This window comes from Scyliorhinus torazame, unplaced genomic scaffold (genome assembly GCF_047496885.1).
Source record: "Scyliorhinus torazame isolate Kashiwa2021f unplaced genomic scaffold, sScyTor2.1 scaffold_151, whole genome shotgun sequence".
Lineage (NCBI taxonomy): Eukaryota > Metazoa > Chordata > Chondrichthyes > Carcharhiniformes > Scyliorhinidae > Scyliorhinus > Scyliorhinus torazame.
The window spans coordinates 34,174-49,513 of NW_027307878.1; the positions used below are offsets into that span (position 1 = coordinate 34,174).

The 15,340-nt window shown below is 48.7% G+C and overlaps 1 protein-coding gene and 1 long non-coding RNA gene across 5 annotated transcripts in view; one reads left to right on the plus strand and one right to left on the minus strand.

The window, feature by feature from the left end:
* The first annotated feature begins 2,256 nt into the window (after positions 1-2,256).
* Positions 2,257-15,340, plus strand: part of LOC140405618 (uncharacterized) — a 30,671-nt gene continuing 17,587 nt past the window's right edge. The window contains exon 1 of the long non-coding RNA XR_011938718.1: positions 2,257-2,479. This is a non-coding gene — a long non-coding RNA (uncharacterized lncRNA). The remainder of the gene's footprint in view (positions 2,480-15,340) is intronic.
* Positions 3,277-14,824, minus strand: LOC140405617 (uncharacterized). 4 transcript variants are annotated; one of them, XM_072494163.1, is made up of 3 exons: positions 14,736-14,824; positions 13,357-13,472; positions 3,277-4,741 (listed from the first exon to the last, which is right to left on the minus strand). In XM_072494163.1, exon 3 carries the CDS (start codon positions 4,623-4,625, stop codon positions 3,420-3,422), a length of 1,206 nt encoding a protein of 401 aa, XP_072350264.1. In that variant the 5' UTR covers positions 4,626-4,741; positions 13,357-13,472; positions 14,736-14,824; the 3' UTR covers positions 3,277-3,419. The 4 variants fall into 4 exon arrangements, with proteins under 4 accessions (XP_072350264.1, XP_072350261.1, XP_072350262.1 ...); XM_072494160.1 differs by having other exon boundaries at positions 14,629-14,782; XM_072494161.1 differs by having other exon boundaries at positions 13,350-13,472; positions 14,629-14,782.

A 15,340-nucleotide genomic window follows, 5' to 3' on the forward strand; every position in this document is an offset into this window, starting at 1 on the left:
ATACGAGCCCCAGGGCCGGAAGAAGGCGGTCGGGTTGAGGTCACAAAGGGTGAGAAGTGAATCCGGGGGGGGGGGGGGGGAAGAGGAGTTGTGAACAAAGCGGGAGGTTGGGAACCAGGGATGAGATGTTGGTGGAGTGGGAATGTCCCTGGGCGGGTATTACTGAGTCCCCGAGGGTAATGGTCTGAGGAGCTAGTGGAATATTCCCAGTTACCAAACAACTAAATTCAATTCATAAAACATAGTGAAAACTAGCATCAGTACTGGTAACCAGGCAGCTATCACTGGTTGTGTTTAAACGGATCTGGTTCACTAATGGCCTTTAGGAAATCTGCCATCCCTACCTGGTCTGGCCTACATGTGACTCCAGTGCCACAGCAGTAAATCTGCCCTCTGAAATAGCCCAGCAAGCCATTCAGTTCAAGGGCAATTCGGGATCGGCAACAAATAGTGGATTCACCAGTGATTCCCACAGGAATTGTCATTTGTGGGAGAGAATTCCAAATGTTTCCCAGACTGTGTGTCAACAAGTATTCCCTCATTTCACACTGAGTTCTGTGACCTGGCTACAATTTTTAGGCAATGTCCCAAGTCCTTACTCCCCAGTCAGCAGAAATCACCCCTCTCTGTCTTTGATTAAATCATGCTGTAATTTACTAAACACCAGGACGTGGAGATGCCGGCGTTGCACTGGGGTGGGCACAGTGAGAAGTCTTACAACACCAGGTTAAAGTCCAACAGATTTGTTTCGAATCACGAGCATTCAGAGCATAGCTCCTTCCTCAGCTGTGCTCCAAAAACTAGTGCTTCGAAATAAACCTGTTGGACTTTAACCTGGTGTTGTAAGACTTCTTACTGTGCCCACCCCAGTGCAACGCCGGCATCTCCACATCATGGCCTGAAGATGAGTCAAACAAGCGTCTGTCCCTGGGCATGAGCCGCAGTGCCCATGCTCCACATCACAATGCCCGGCGAGTGATTGACGGTAGCTTTGCACCAATAGGAAGAGGAGGCGGGACTGCTGGACCGAACGACAGCTGCTGGTCCTCCAACCAATCGGAGTGAATGAGGGGCGTGGCTGCTCTCAGATCTCCCTCATAGGCTGAGACTCTGCATCATTTTGAGTTCTTCCCATTAGCCACGGGTGTGGGTTCAAAAACCTCATTTCCTGTCTGAGAGATGTTGACCAATGGGAGGAATTGGAGGACTGGATGGAGTCTGCTCCTCCAGCCAGTCAGACCTGCCGGCTTTGTGTGAATAAAAATGGAGCTTCACACAGACTGAAACATGTTCCTGTGTCAAACATCTGAGTAAAACGTTTTCTTTCCACTTCAATGGACTTTTCTTTAGAATCCATTGACCCTTCGACAGAACTGTTACAAGGAACAGCAAACGTTTACTGTTTCTCTCGCCACAGATGTGGCACAGTGGTTAGCACTGCTGCCTCACAGCGCCAGAGACCAGGGTTCAATTCTGGCCTTGGATCACTGTTTGGAGTTTGCACATTCTTCTCGTGTCTGCGTGGGTCCCGACAGGTACTCCGGTTTTCTCTCACGAGAATGTGCAGTCTTGGTGGATTAGCTATGCTAAATTGTCCCTTAGTGTCCAAACGTGAAGTGGGGTTAGGGGGAAGAGGGTGGGGGAAGTGCACCTGGGTGGGGTGCTCTTTTGAAGGTTGGTGCAAACGCGATGTACCGATTGGCCTCCTTCTTCACTGGAGCAATTCTATGATACGACCAGACCTGTTGAGTTAATCTAGCATTTTCTGTTTTACTCTATATTACACACATTTTTAATCCACTAATTATATTTATTGAGCCACTATACCATCAACTACCTGGTGCAGTGTTATGTTTCAGCTATCCGGCCTTGAGTGACTGTGTGAAGTTTGCACATTCTCCCCGTGTCTGTGTGGGTTCCCTCCCGGTGCTCCAGTTTTCGCCCACCATCCAAATTGAGGTTGATTGGCCATGCTAAATTGCCCTTTTGTGTCCAAACAAAGGTTAGGTGAGGTTACTGGGTTACAGGGATGGGCTGAAGTAGGATACTTTCTGTGGGCCAGTGCAGGCTTAATGGGCCGAATGGCCTCCTTCTGCACTGTACATTCTATGATTCTGTTGGAATTTCTCTCCCACAGTCTGACCCAGTGGGTCTGTCTGGTGGTATTTCCCTGGTACTGTCCATGTATTTGAATGTTTGGGTATTTTAGGGAGCAGCTAAAACTTCCTTGGTTCTACCTGTGTCTTTGGTTAATGTGTCTGGAGTCTTTGAGTTCTTTCAGTCTATCTCCAATTCTCCTTCCTGCCTCGGGTGTATGGGTGTAGGTAGCTTGGTGTGATTCGTGTTGTTCTATTGTCTGTCTGTTTCCAGCAGGTATTGTTGCCTCTCGATAATGACTGTGCTGCTACCCTTGTCTTCTGGTCTTATGAACATATCCGTGCTGGATCCAAGCTCCTGGATTGTCTGAATTTCTCTCCGGGTAAGATTCTGTATTTATTTCACTACTATCATAGAATTTAGATATCATAGAATTTACAGTGCAGAAGGAGGCCATTCGGCCCATCGAGTCTGCACCGGCTCTTGGAAAGAGCACCCTACCCAAGGTCAGCACCCTACCCAAGGTCAACACCTCCACCCTATCCCCATAACCCAGTAACCCCACACAACACTAAGGGCAGAGACCTGATTGAAGGATTCAAACATGGGAATTCTGGGAAAGATAGTCAAGGATTTGGGAGGTGACAACATGTTCAAGGAGTTTGGAGAGGAGAGGGAGGTTGAAGATGGGGCAGTAATTTGTAAGGATGGCAGGGTCAAGGGTTTATTTTATTGAGGAGGGGGTGATGATGGCAGATTTGAAGGACAGAGGGACAGTACCTGAAAAGAGAGAAATGTTGACAAAACTCTTGGCACAGGGTAGTTAGCTGATCAGTAGCTCAGTGGGAATAGGGTCGATGGAGCAGGAGCTGGGTCTCATGGACGAGATGAGCTCTGAGAGGGCATGAGGGGAGATGGGAGAGAAAATAGAGAAAGATGTGGGTTCAGGGCTCGGGAAAGGATGAAATTTAGAGACAGTTTGGTCCGGTGGGCTCGTGGAAGGGAGGGAAGCAGCAGAGGCAGCTGATCGGATTTACTCAATCTCAGTCACAAAGAAGCTCCACAAGCTCCTCACATTTCTTGTTGGAGCTGAGGATGGAAGAGACAGGGGAGAGCGAGAGTACTTCAAAAGGAACTAACTTGTGTCAGAGATATTAGAAAGTTTCAACACACTGCGTATTTCACACAAATCTAATTTATTTGACTTTTAGCCAGAATATTAGCCCCTGTAAATGGGCTGGAGTTTGTTATCAGCAGAAAGAGACCCAAATGAACATGGTTCAGTCCTGAATGTGAGGAACAGCAAAATCCAATCACTGTAGTTACTTGTGGCCTCGTTGGTGTCTCAGCAGGTAGGATGAAGTGGTGAATCCCTTCCCACACATGGAGCAGATGAATGGCCTCTCCCCAGTGTGAACTCGTTGGTGCTTCTGCAGGGCGGATGACTGAGTGAATCCCTTTCCACACTTGGAGCAGGTGTATGGTCTCTCCCTAGTGTGAATTCGCTGATGTGCAGTGAGGTGAGATGATTGTCTGAACCCAGTCCCGCATTGAGAGCACCTAAACGGTCTCTTGTTAGTGTGAACACGTTGATGGCGAATCAGTTCCCCAGAACGTTTGTAGCACTTCCCGCAGTCTGGACATTGAAACGGTCTCTCATCAGTGTGAATTCGCTGGTGATTCAGAAGTTCGGATGACTGAATGAATCCCTTCCCACACTCGGAGCAAACGAATGGCCTCTCCCCAGTGTGAATTCGCTGATGTACAGTGAGGTGAGATGATCGCCTGAACCCAGTCCCGCAGTGAGAGCACCTAAACGGTCTCTCGTCAGTGTGAACACGTTGATGTTGTAACAGTTCCCCAAAACGTTTATAGCACTTCCCGCAGTCTGGACATTGAAACGGTCTCTCATCAGTGTGAATTCGCTGGTGCTTCTGCAGGTCGGATGGCTGAGTGAATCCCTTCCCACACTTGGCACAGACGAATGGCCTCTCCACTGTGTGAATTCGCTGATGTACAGTGAGGTTAGATGATCGTCTGAACCCTGTCCCGCAGTGAGAGCACCTAAACGGTCTCTCGTCAGTGTGAACACGTTGATGAAGCATCAGTTCCCCCGATCTTTTATAGCACTTCCCGCAGTCCAGACATTGAAACGGTTTCTCATCAGTGTGAACTTGTTGGTGACTCAGCAAGTGGGCTGAAATAGTAAATCCTTTCCCACACTTGGAGCAGGTGAATGGTCTCTCCCCAGTGTGAACTCGCTGGTGTGTGGACAGAGCGGATGGCTGAGTGAATCCCTTCCCACACTTGGAGCAGGTGAATGGTCTCTCCCCAGTGTGACTGCGCCGATGAGTTTCCAGCTTGGATGGATAAGTGAATCCTTTCCCACAGTCCGCACATTTCCACGGTTTCTCCTCAGTGTGACAGCATTTGTGTCTCGTTAGGCCTGATGATCGAGTGAATCCTCGTCCACACACACAACACGTGAACGGTTTCTCCCCACTGTGAACGATGCTTTTTCCTTCCATGTTCAAAATATAATGATATTCAGGATATGATAAATTGAGGACTCTGTCAGATCCTGATGTGATGTTTGGTTTGAGTTTCCAGACTTTGCAGTCTCCCCTTCAAACATCCTGTGAAACTGATTGAAAACAGAAAATAGGGAGTGAAAGAGAACCCACAAAAACACAAAGGCAGGTTGTGAAATTGAGCTGAATGAATCTGGTAATTTGTGGGGCCGGCACTGGGAAAAAGTGACCATGAAAACTGCTGCATTGTTGTAAAAACCCAACTGGCCTCTTTGGGAGGAGAGAGGAAGAGGTGAAGAGGAATTTTGTATATCTACAAGACATATTAAGAGAGTAGTTGGCAAAGCAAATTCGACCTTGAGCTTCATAAACAGTAATACTGACACAGAAACTATGCTTCTGGTGGCAAGGTGATGAGCACTGCTGCCTCACAGTGCCAGGGACTCGGGTTCAATTCTGGCCTTGATGACTGACTGTGTGGAGTTTGCACTTTCTCCCAGTGTCTGCGTGGGATTCCACCCGGTGCTCAGGATTTCTCCAACAGACCAAAAAATAATGATAATGATAATAGTTTATTGTCACAAGTAGGCTTCAATGAAGTTACTGTATAAAGCCCCTAGTCGCCACATTCCGGCGCCTATTCGGGGAGGCCGGTACGGTAATTGAACCCACGCTGCTGATCTTGTTCTGCATTACAAGCCAGTTGCCTTACCCCACTGTGCTATACCAGCCCCAAAGTCCCTGGTCGCCACATTCCGGCGTCTGTTCGGGAGGCTGATCCGGGAGCAAGTTAGGTGGATTGGCCTTGATAAATTACCCTTTAGTGTCCAGGGATGTGCAGATTAGGTGGGGCTATGGGGTTACAGGGTAGGGGTGTGGGCCTCGGCAGGGTGCCCTTTCAGAGAATCAGTGCAAACTCGATGGGCCGAATGGCATCCTTCTGCACTGTAGGAATTCTATGGTTCTAATTCTATTCTATGAATCTTTCTAAAGCTCTGGTCACCACTCTTCAGGAAGAATATGGAGGTTCTTGGAGAAGGTGCAGAGGAGATTTACCAGAATGGTTCCAGCAAAGGAGGTTGAGGGGAGATTTGATTCAGGTACACAAGATTATGCCAGGTTTCCATCGGGTGGACAAAGAAACTCTGTTTCCATTCACTGATCGTACAAGCAGTCAGGACACAGATTTAAAGTTTTGGGTAAAACCTAGATTGAATGATATAAGATCCTGAGGGGTCTTGACAGGGTGGATGTGGAGAGGATGGTTCCTCTTGTGGGAACAAGGGGGTCACTGTTGCAAAATAAGGGGTCACCCATTTCAGATGGGGATGAGGATTTTTTTTTCTCTTGAGGGTTGTAAAAGAGGGGGTGGCACAGTGGTTAGCACTGCAGCATCACAGAACCAGGGACCCAGGTTCACATCTGACCCTGGGTGACTGTGTGGAGTTTGCACGTTCTCCCCGTGTCTGTGTGGGTTTCCTCCGGGTGCTCCAGTTTCCTCCCACAGTTCAAAGATTTGCAGGTTAGGTGCTAAATTGCCCCTTCATCTCCAAGGATGTGCATGTTGGGTGGGATATGTGGATGGGGCAGGGTTGGGGGGGGGGGGGGGGGGCGGGGGTTTCGGAGGGTTGGTGCTGACTTGGGCTCCTTCTGCACCGTTGGGATTCTACAACTTAGAACTTCCGTCCTTAAAAGGCAGTGGAAGCAGTGTCCTTGAATATTTTTAAGGCAGAGCTGGATAGATTCTTGATAAGCAATTGGGTGAAAGGTTATCGGGGTCGGCAGGAATGTGGAGTTTCGGTTAGAATTATTGTATGATGGAGCAGGCTCGAGGGGCGACTCCTAGTTTGTGTGTAAGGAGCAGGCTCGAGGGGCTGACTCCTAGTTTGTGTGTGAGGAGCAGGCTCGAGGGGCAGGCTCCTAGTTTGTGTGTAAGGAGCAGGCTTGAGGGGCGACTCCTAGTTTGTGTGTAAGGAGCAGGCTCGAGGGGCAGGCTCCTAGTTTGTGTGTAAGGTGCAGGCTCGAGGGGCCGACTCCCAGTTTGTGTGTAAGGAGCAGGCTCGAGGGGCCGACTCCCAGTTTGTGTGTAAGGAGCAGGCTCGAGGGGCCGACTCCCAGTTTGTGTGTAAGGTGCAGGCTCGAGGGGCCGACTCCTAGTTTGTGTGTAAGGAGCAGGCTCGAGGGGCCGACTCCCAGTTTGTGTGTAAGGAGCAGGCTCGAGGGGCCGACTCCCAGTTTGTGTGTAAGGTGCAGGCTCGAGGGGCCGACTCCTAGTTTGTGTGTAAGGAGCAGGCTCGAGGGGCAGGCTCCTAGTTTGTCTGCAAGGAGCAGGCTCGAGGGGCAGGCTCCTAGTTTGTGTGTAAGGAGCAGGCTTGAGGGGCGACTCCTAGTTTGTGTGTAAGGGGCAGGCTTGAGGGGCGACTCCTAGTTTGTGTGTAAGGAGCAGGCTTGAGGGGCGACTCCTAGTTTGTGTGTAAGGGGCAGGCTCGAGGGGCCGACTCCTAGTTTGTGTGTGAGGAGCAGGCTCGAGGGGCCGACTCCTAGTTTGTCTGCAAGGAGCAGGCTCGAGGGGCCGACTCCTAGTTTGTGTGTAAGGGGCAGGCTCGAGGGGCGACTCCTAGTTTGTGTGTGAGGAGCAGGCTCGAGGGGCCGACTCCTAGTTTGTGTGTAAGGAGCAGGCTCGAGGGGCTGACTCCTAGTTTGTGTGTAAGGGGCAGGCTCGAGGGGCGACTCCTAGTTTGTGTGTGAGGAGCAGGCTCGAGGGGCTGACTCCTAGTTTGTGTGAAAGGAGCAGGCTCGAGGGGCCGACTCCTAGTTTGTCTGCAAGGAGCAGGCTCGAGGGGCCGAGTGGCCTGCTCCTAGTTTGTATGGAAGCAAGCAAATACAGCAGGCGGTAAAGAAGGCAAATGGTTTTTTGGCCTTCATAGCCGGATTCGAGTAGAGGAGTAGGGATGTCTTGCTGCAATTGTACAGGGCCTTGGTGAGGCCACACCTGGAATATTGTGTGCAGTATTAGTCTCCTTATCTGAGGAAAGATGATCTCACTAAAGAGAAAGAGCAGCAAAGTTTTGCCAGACTGATTCCTGGGATGGTGGGACTGACGTATGAGAGATTGAATCAGTTAGGATTGTATTTGCTGGAGTTCAGAAGAATGAGGAGGAATCTCATAGAAACCTATAGAATGTGGGCTGCACGATGGTGCAGTGGTTAGCACTGTTGCCTCACGTCGCCAAGGACCTCGGTTCGATCCCGGTCCCGGGTCACTGTCCGTGTAGCGTTTGCGCATTCTCCCTGTGTCTGTGTGGGTCTCACCCCCACAACCCAAAGATGTGCAGGGTAGGTAGATTGGCCATGCTAAAATTACCCCTTAATTGGAAAAAAAGAGAATTGGGCACTCTAAATCTATATTAAAAAAAAGAAAACCTATAAAATTCTAACAGGGCGAGACAGATTAGATTCGGGAAGGATGTTCCCGATGGTGGGTGTGTCCAGAACCCTGGGTCACAGTCTGAGGATACGGGATAGCACGGGCAGCACAAGTGGCTAGCACTGTGGCTTCACAGCGCCAGGGTCCCAGGTTCGATTCCTGCTGGGTCACTGTCTATGCGGAGTCTGCACGTTCTCGCCGTGTCTGTGTGGGTTTCCTCCGGATGCTCCGACTTCCTCCCACAGTCCAAAGATGTGCAGGTTCGGTGGATTGGCCATGCTACATTGTCCTTCGTGTCCAAAAAGGTTAGGAGGGGTTATTGGGTTACGGGGATAGGGTAAAAGTGAGGACTTAAGTGGGTCGGTGCAGACTCGATGGGCCGAATGGCCTCCTTCTGCACTGTATGTTCTATGACAGACCATTTAGGACAGAGGTGAGGAGGAATCTCTTCACCCAGAGAGTGGTGAGCCTGTGGAATTTGTCGCCACAGGAAGAATTGAGACCAAAACATTTCATGTTTTCAAGAAGCAGTTAGATACAGCACTCAGGGTGAAGGGGATCAAAGGATATGGGGGGAAAGCGGGATTAGGTGATTGAGCCTAATCAGCTCTGATCGTAATGAATGGTGGAGCAGGCTCGAAGGGGAAAATGACCTCCTGCTCCTATTTTCTACGTTGCTCTGTGTCTATGCACGTAAATGGTCCAGGAGGTATGAGGAAGAATGTTTTTACACAGCCAGTGGCAATGACCTTAAACTTGCTGCCTATGACGGAGTTTAGAAATAGACACCAATTAAATGATTTTTTTAAAAATTAGATAGAAACCTGAGAGAAATAAAGCTGTTAGGATACAGGGATAAAGCAGGAGAATGAGACTGACTGGATTGCTCCAGATAACAGTAATCTTTATTAGTCTCACAAGTATGAATGTTTGAGGTGAGGGACGCCGTCAGTGTCCCTGCTGATTTCACCTGTGGGAAGCGCACCCATCTCCAGCTCCTCAGAAACCGCGTTAAGGAGCTGGAGCTGGAGCTGGATGAACTTCGGATCATTCGGGAGGCAGAGGTGGTCATAGAAAGTAGCTTCAGGAATGTAGTTACTCCGAAGAATCAAGATAGATGGGTGATGGTGAGAGGGGCTGGGAGGAAGCAGTCAGTGCAGGGATCCTCTGTGGTCGTTCCCCTCAGTAACAGGTATACCGTCTTGGATACTGTTGAGGGGGACGACCTACCAGGGGTAAGCCACGGTGAACGGATCTCCAGCACTGAGTCCGTCCCTGTAGCTCAGAACGGAAGGAGGGTGAGCAGGAGAGCAATAGTTATTGGGGACTCGATAGTTAGAGGGACAGATAGACGGTTCTGTGGCAGCGAAAGAGATTCACGGATGGTATGTTGCCTCCCAGGTGCCAGAGTCCGTGACGTCTCGGACCGCGTTTTCAGAATCCTTAAAGGGGAGGGGGAGCAGTCACAAGTCGTGGTACACATCGGTACCAACGACATAGGTAAGAGAAGGGACGGGGATTTAAAACAGGAATTTAGGGAGCTAGGGTGGAAGCTGAGAGCCAGAACAAACCATGTTGTTATCTCTGGTTTGTTGCCGGTACCACGTGCTAGGGAGGTGAGGAACAGGGAGAGAGTGCAGATAAACACGTGGCTGCAGGGATGGTGTAGGAGGAAGGGTTTCCGGTACGTGGATATTTGGAACACATTCTGGGGAAGGTGGGACCTGTACAGACAAGACGGTTTGCACCTGAACCAGAGGGACACCAATATCCTGGGAGGGAAATTTCCGACGGCTCTTCTGGGGGGTTTTAACTAATTTGTCAGGGGGCTGGGGAAACGAGCTGTAGTCCAGAAGCCAGTGTTGAGAGTAGTGAGGTACTGAGGAGGGTATCAAGGTCGCAGGAGTGTACCGGCAGACAGAAAGGTGGGTTGATGTGTGTTTACTTCAATGCAAGGAGCACCCGGAATAAGGTAGGTGAACTTGGAGTGTGGATTGGTACTTGGTACGATGTTGTGGCCATTATGGAGACATGGTTAGAACAGGGACAGGAATGGTTGTTGGAAGTTCCGGGGTATAGATGTTTCAGTAAGAGTAGGGAAGGTGGTAAAAGAGGTGGAGGAGTAGCATTGTTAAGGATAGTTTAACAGCTGCAGAAAGGCAGTTTGAAGGGGATCTGCCGAAGTTAGAAATAGGAAAGGAGCTGTCACATTGTTGGGAGTTTTCTATAGGCCCCCAAATAGTAATAGAGATGTGGAGGATGAAATTGCAAAACAGATTCTGGATAGGTGTGGAGGTCTCAGGGTAGTTAACATGGGTGACTTTAACTTTCCAAATATTGATTGGAACCTCGAGAGGTCGAACAGTTCGGGTGGAGCAGTTTTTGTACAGTGTGTGCAGGAGGGTTTCCTGACACAATATGTGGATAGGCCGTCAAGAGGGGGGGCCACATTGGATTTGGTACTGGGTAATGAACCGGGCCAAATGTTAGATTTGTTTGTGGGAGAGCACTTTGGAGATAGTGACCACAATTCAGTGTCTTTCATTATTGCAATGGAGAGGGATAGGGCCATACGGCAGGGCAAGGTTTATAATTGGGGGAGGGGTAATTATGATGCGATTAGGCAAGAATTGGGAGCATAAGATGGGAACAGAAACTGTCAGGGAAAGGCACAAATGAAAAGTGGAGCTTGTTCAAGGAACAAATAATGCGTGTCCTTCATACACATGTCCACGTCAGGCAGGGTGAAAATGGCCGTGTGAGGGAACCATGGTTCACAGAAGAGGTTGAATGTCTTGTCAAGAGGAAAAAGGAAGAGTATGTAAGGATGAGAAAACAAGGTTCAGTAGGGTCGCTTGAGGGTTACAAGGCAGCAAGGAATGAGCTGAAAAAAGGGCTGAGGAGAGCTAGGAGGGGGCATGAGAAGTCCTTGGCGAGTCGGATCAAGGAAAACCCCAAGGCTTTTTACTCTTATGTGAGAAATAAAAGAATGACCAGGGTGAGGGTAGGGCCGGTCAAGGACAGTAGTGGGAACTTGTGCATGGAGTCAGAAGAGATAGGAGAGGTGTTGAATGAATACTTTTCTTCAGTGTTCACAAAGGAGAGGGGCCATGTTTTTGAGGATGAGTGTGTGATACAGGCGGGTAGGCTGGAGGAGGTAGATGTTCTGAGGAAGAATGTATTGGCAATTTTGAAAAGCCTGAGGGTTGACAAGTCCCCTGAGCCATATGGGATATATCCAAGGATTCTTTGGGAGGCAAGGGATGAGATTGCAGAGCCTTTGGCTTTGATCTTTGGGTCCTCACTGTCCACGGGGATAGTGCCAGAGGACTGGAGAGTGGCAAATGTTGTTCCTCTGTTCAAGAAAGGGAATAGGAATGACCCTGGTAATTATAGGCCAGTTAGTCTTACTTCGGTGGTCGGTAAGATAATGGAAAAGGTCCTGAAGGATAGGATTTTTAACCATTTGGAAAGATGCAGCTTAATCCGTGATAATCAACACGGATTCATGAAGGGTAGGTCTTGCCTCACAAATTTGATTGAATTCTTTGAGGAGGTAACTAAGTGTGTAGATGAAGGTAGAGCAGTTGATGTCGTATACATGGATTTTAGTAAGGCGTTTGATAAGGTTCCCCATGGTCGGCTCATGAAGAAAGTAAGGAGGTGTCGGATAGAGGGAAATTTGGCCAATTGGATAAGTAACTGGTTATCACATAGAAGACAGAGGGTGGTGGTGGATGGAAAATTTTCAGACTGGAGACCAGTTACCAGCAGTGTACCACAGGGATCAGTGCTGGGTCCTCCGCTATTTGTGATTTTTATCAATGACTTGGAGGAGGGGGCTGAAGGGTGGGTCAGTAAATTTGCTGATGACACCATGATTGGTGGAGTAGTGGATGAGGTGGAGAGCTGTTGTAGGCTGCAAAGAGACATTGATAGGATGCAGAGCTGGGCCGAAAAATGGCAGATGGAGTTTAACCCTGATAAGTGCGAGGTGATTCATATTGGCAGAAAAAAATTGAATGCGGATTACAGGGTCAACAGCAGGGTTCTGAGGAATGTGGAGGAACAGAGAGATCTTGGGGTTCATGTCCACAAATCTCTGAAGGTTGCCACTCAAGTGGATACAGCCGTGAAGAAGTCTTATAGTGTGTTAGCGTTTATTAAAGGAGGCTTGAGTTTAAGAGCCGCAGGGTTATGCTGCAACTATACATGACCCCGGTGAGACCACATTTGGAATATTGTGTGCAATCCTGGTCACCTCATTATAGGAAGGATGTGGAAGCATTGGAAAGGGTGCAAAGGAGATTTACCAGGATGCTGCCTGGTTTGCAGGATAGGTCTTATGAAGAAAGGTTGAGGGAGCTAGGGCTTTTCTCTTTGGAGTGGAGGAGGATGAGAGGCGACTTAATAGAGGTTTATAAGATGATGAGGGGGATAGATAGAGTGGACGTTCAGAGACTATTTCCTTGGGTGGATGTAGCTGTTACAAGGGGGCATAACTATAAGATTCAGGGTGGGAGATATAGGAGGGATGTCTGAGGTAGGTTCTTTACTCAGAGAGTGGTTCGGGTGTGGAATGGACTGCCTGCTGTGATAGTGGAGTCGGACACTTTAGGAACTTTCAACCGGTTATTGGCTAAGCACATGGAGCACACCAGAATGACAGGGAGTGGGATAGCTTGATCTTGGTTTTGGACAATTCTCGGCACAACATCGAGGTCCGAAGGGCCTGTTCTGTGTTGTACTGTTCTATGTTCTAAGAAGGCTTACATTAACACGGCAATGAAGTTCCTGTGAAAAGCCCCTAGTCGCCACATTCCGGCACCTGTTTGGGTACACAGAGGGAGAATTCAGAATGTCCAATTCACCTAGCAAGCACATCTTCCGGGACTTGTGAGAGGAAACCGGAGCAACCGGAGGAAACCCACGCAAACAAGGGGAGAACGTGCAGACTCCACCCATTCCGTGACGCAAGCCAGGAAAGAAACCGGGTTCCCTGGCGCTGTGAAGCAATGGTGCTACCGTGCCGATTAGAGAGCTGGCATGGACCGATTGCTTTTCTCCATACTGACAGATTTTTTTGCGCAATCTAGTTTTGTAATTTAACCCCGGGGCGTTAACATATCACTCAGGTAAATCTGTGCTACACTCCCTCCGAGGCCATTCTATCCTTCCTCAGGTCTGTTGCCCAGAACTGAACACAGTTCTCCAGGTTTGGTCGAACCAGGGTTTGTGAATCTCAGGGCTTTTCTAATCACACTGAGACCTGAAATCTTCCCTCACAGACAAACCTTTTACCTTCCACATCCAGATGCTGCTGATATTCAGTTTCTGATGAACCGAGTGACTCTGTCAGATCGCGATGTGACGTTTGGTTTGCGTTTCCCGTCTGTTAAACCTCCAATTCCAGTATCCTGCAGATTTACAGAAACCTCACTGTCAGTTTAGGATAGAAATTCACAACATTCTCTCCTCACCAACTTTGATTAAACGTATTCCTGGAGGTTTGATCACATGACCTGACCCCCATCCTCCAGCCATTAATCGGTCAACACATCCATCCTTGTGACACACTGCCTTCCTTGGCCAATTGGGAAGCAAAATGACTAATTACCTCAAAGGACAGTGTTTGACTGTCAGCCAATCAACCTGTATCCCATTTTCAATATTTTTATATCCGCTTAAGAGAAATGTTCAAAAAACTATTTTTTACAACCCTAATCATTTTCCAAAGATCCAAAAATATTTTCCACTGTCCTAATGATTTCCTAGGTATGAATCTCACCGAGACAGAAGGTAAAATTTGAATTCATTGCAAGTCTACTGATGACCATGAAACCATTGTCAATTGTTGTAAAGACCCATCTGTTCACTCATGTCCTTCAGTGAAGGAAATAATCTATCCTTACCTGGTCTGGCCGACACGATTCCAAATCACAGCAATATGGTTGACTCTTTAAATGCCCTCCGAGATGGCCGAGCAAGCCGCTCAGTTCAAGGGAAATTAGGGATGGGCAATAAATGTTGACCCAGCCAGTGACTTCCACAAATGATTAAAATAAAATCTGGGGGCAGCACAGTGGGCGATCCCTATTGCCTCACGCCGCTGAGGACCTGGGTTCGATCCCTGCTCTGGGTCACTGTCTGTGTGGAGTTTGCACATTTTCCCCATGTTTACGTGGGTTTCGCCCCCACAACCCAAAGATGTGCAGGGTAGGTGGATTGGCCACACTAAATTGCCCCTTAATTGGATCAAATTAATTGGATGCACTAAATTTCTGAAAAAAATAAAATCCTGTACACTCCACTCAGTGAATCCGCGAGAGTTGGCATCCGGTCCAGGCTCGCAGCGCATGCGCCCTGTGGCAACTTGTCCTCTGTGAAGATGGCGGCCGGTAACCCGGGCCTGTTACCGCTCAGCTCTCAGTCTATAGAGAAACGACCAAAGCCACAACAATCACCAGCTCTGAGGACACACCGTAGCTCCCTTTCCAATCTGAAAGCAGCCTGAGCTGGATTTACATTCCCCTTAATTGATCATTGCTGGGTGATAATCCTGTACTTCCTCACCTCACACCACTGTGACAGCACCTTCACTACACAGACTGCAGCAACTGACCAAACATCACCTTCCCAGTTATTCCTGAAGGCACCGCCTTCCCAACCTGCCCCCTTGCCTGAGATGTGGTGATCCTCAGGTCACATCACCGCCGGTCAGCTCTCTCCCGGGACCAGGCCCTGGTTCACAGCCGCCATCTTGGGGAAACAGAGCGCATGCGCTGGCGTCTTTGTGACGCATCAGCTAGTGGGTGGGGCCTTAAGGTTTCTGTTCCCAGGCGTGTCCTAGTGCCGGTGAGCGGTTTACAGGCGAAAAGGTTTTTAATACGTTTCACCCACTCCCAGGCTCCAGCTGATGTTTGTCGCCTGGAGGTGTCTATGGATCACGTGTACGTTCAGTGTGAGAGGCTGCAGCCTCTATATAGCTACCTGAAGGGGGTTATACAGCGTTTGATTACATCCCTTCCAGTCCATTATTAGGATGTTTGTGTGATATTTTCTTACCCTCAGTGTGATATTTCTTTATTTAAAATACATTTCAGCAGCAGGCTTACTGGTCATTTTTAATGGAAAGGAGGTTATTTATTATCACACCCTTTCCCTGGATGTTTGAACATCTCAGTCTCTCGTCTCTTTCACACTCACTGACACATACACAGAAATTAGGTACAGATCAAGTTAAAGCTGTAATGATGAAAATGGAATGTAGACTGCAATCTTTATA

Excerpts from the sequence above, each read along its gene's own strand:
- LOC140405617 (XM_072494163.1), bottom strand. The coding sequence starts at position 4,625 with ATGGAAGGAAAAAGCATCGTTCACAGTGGGGAGAAACCGTTCACGTGT.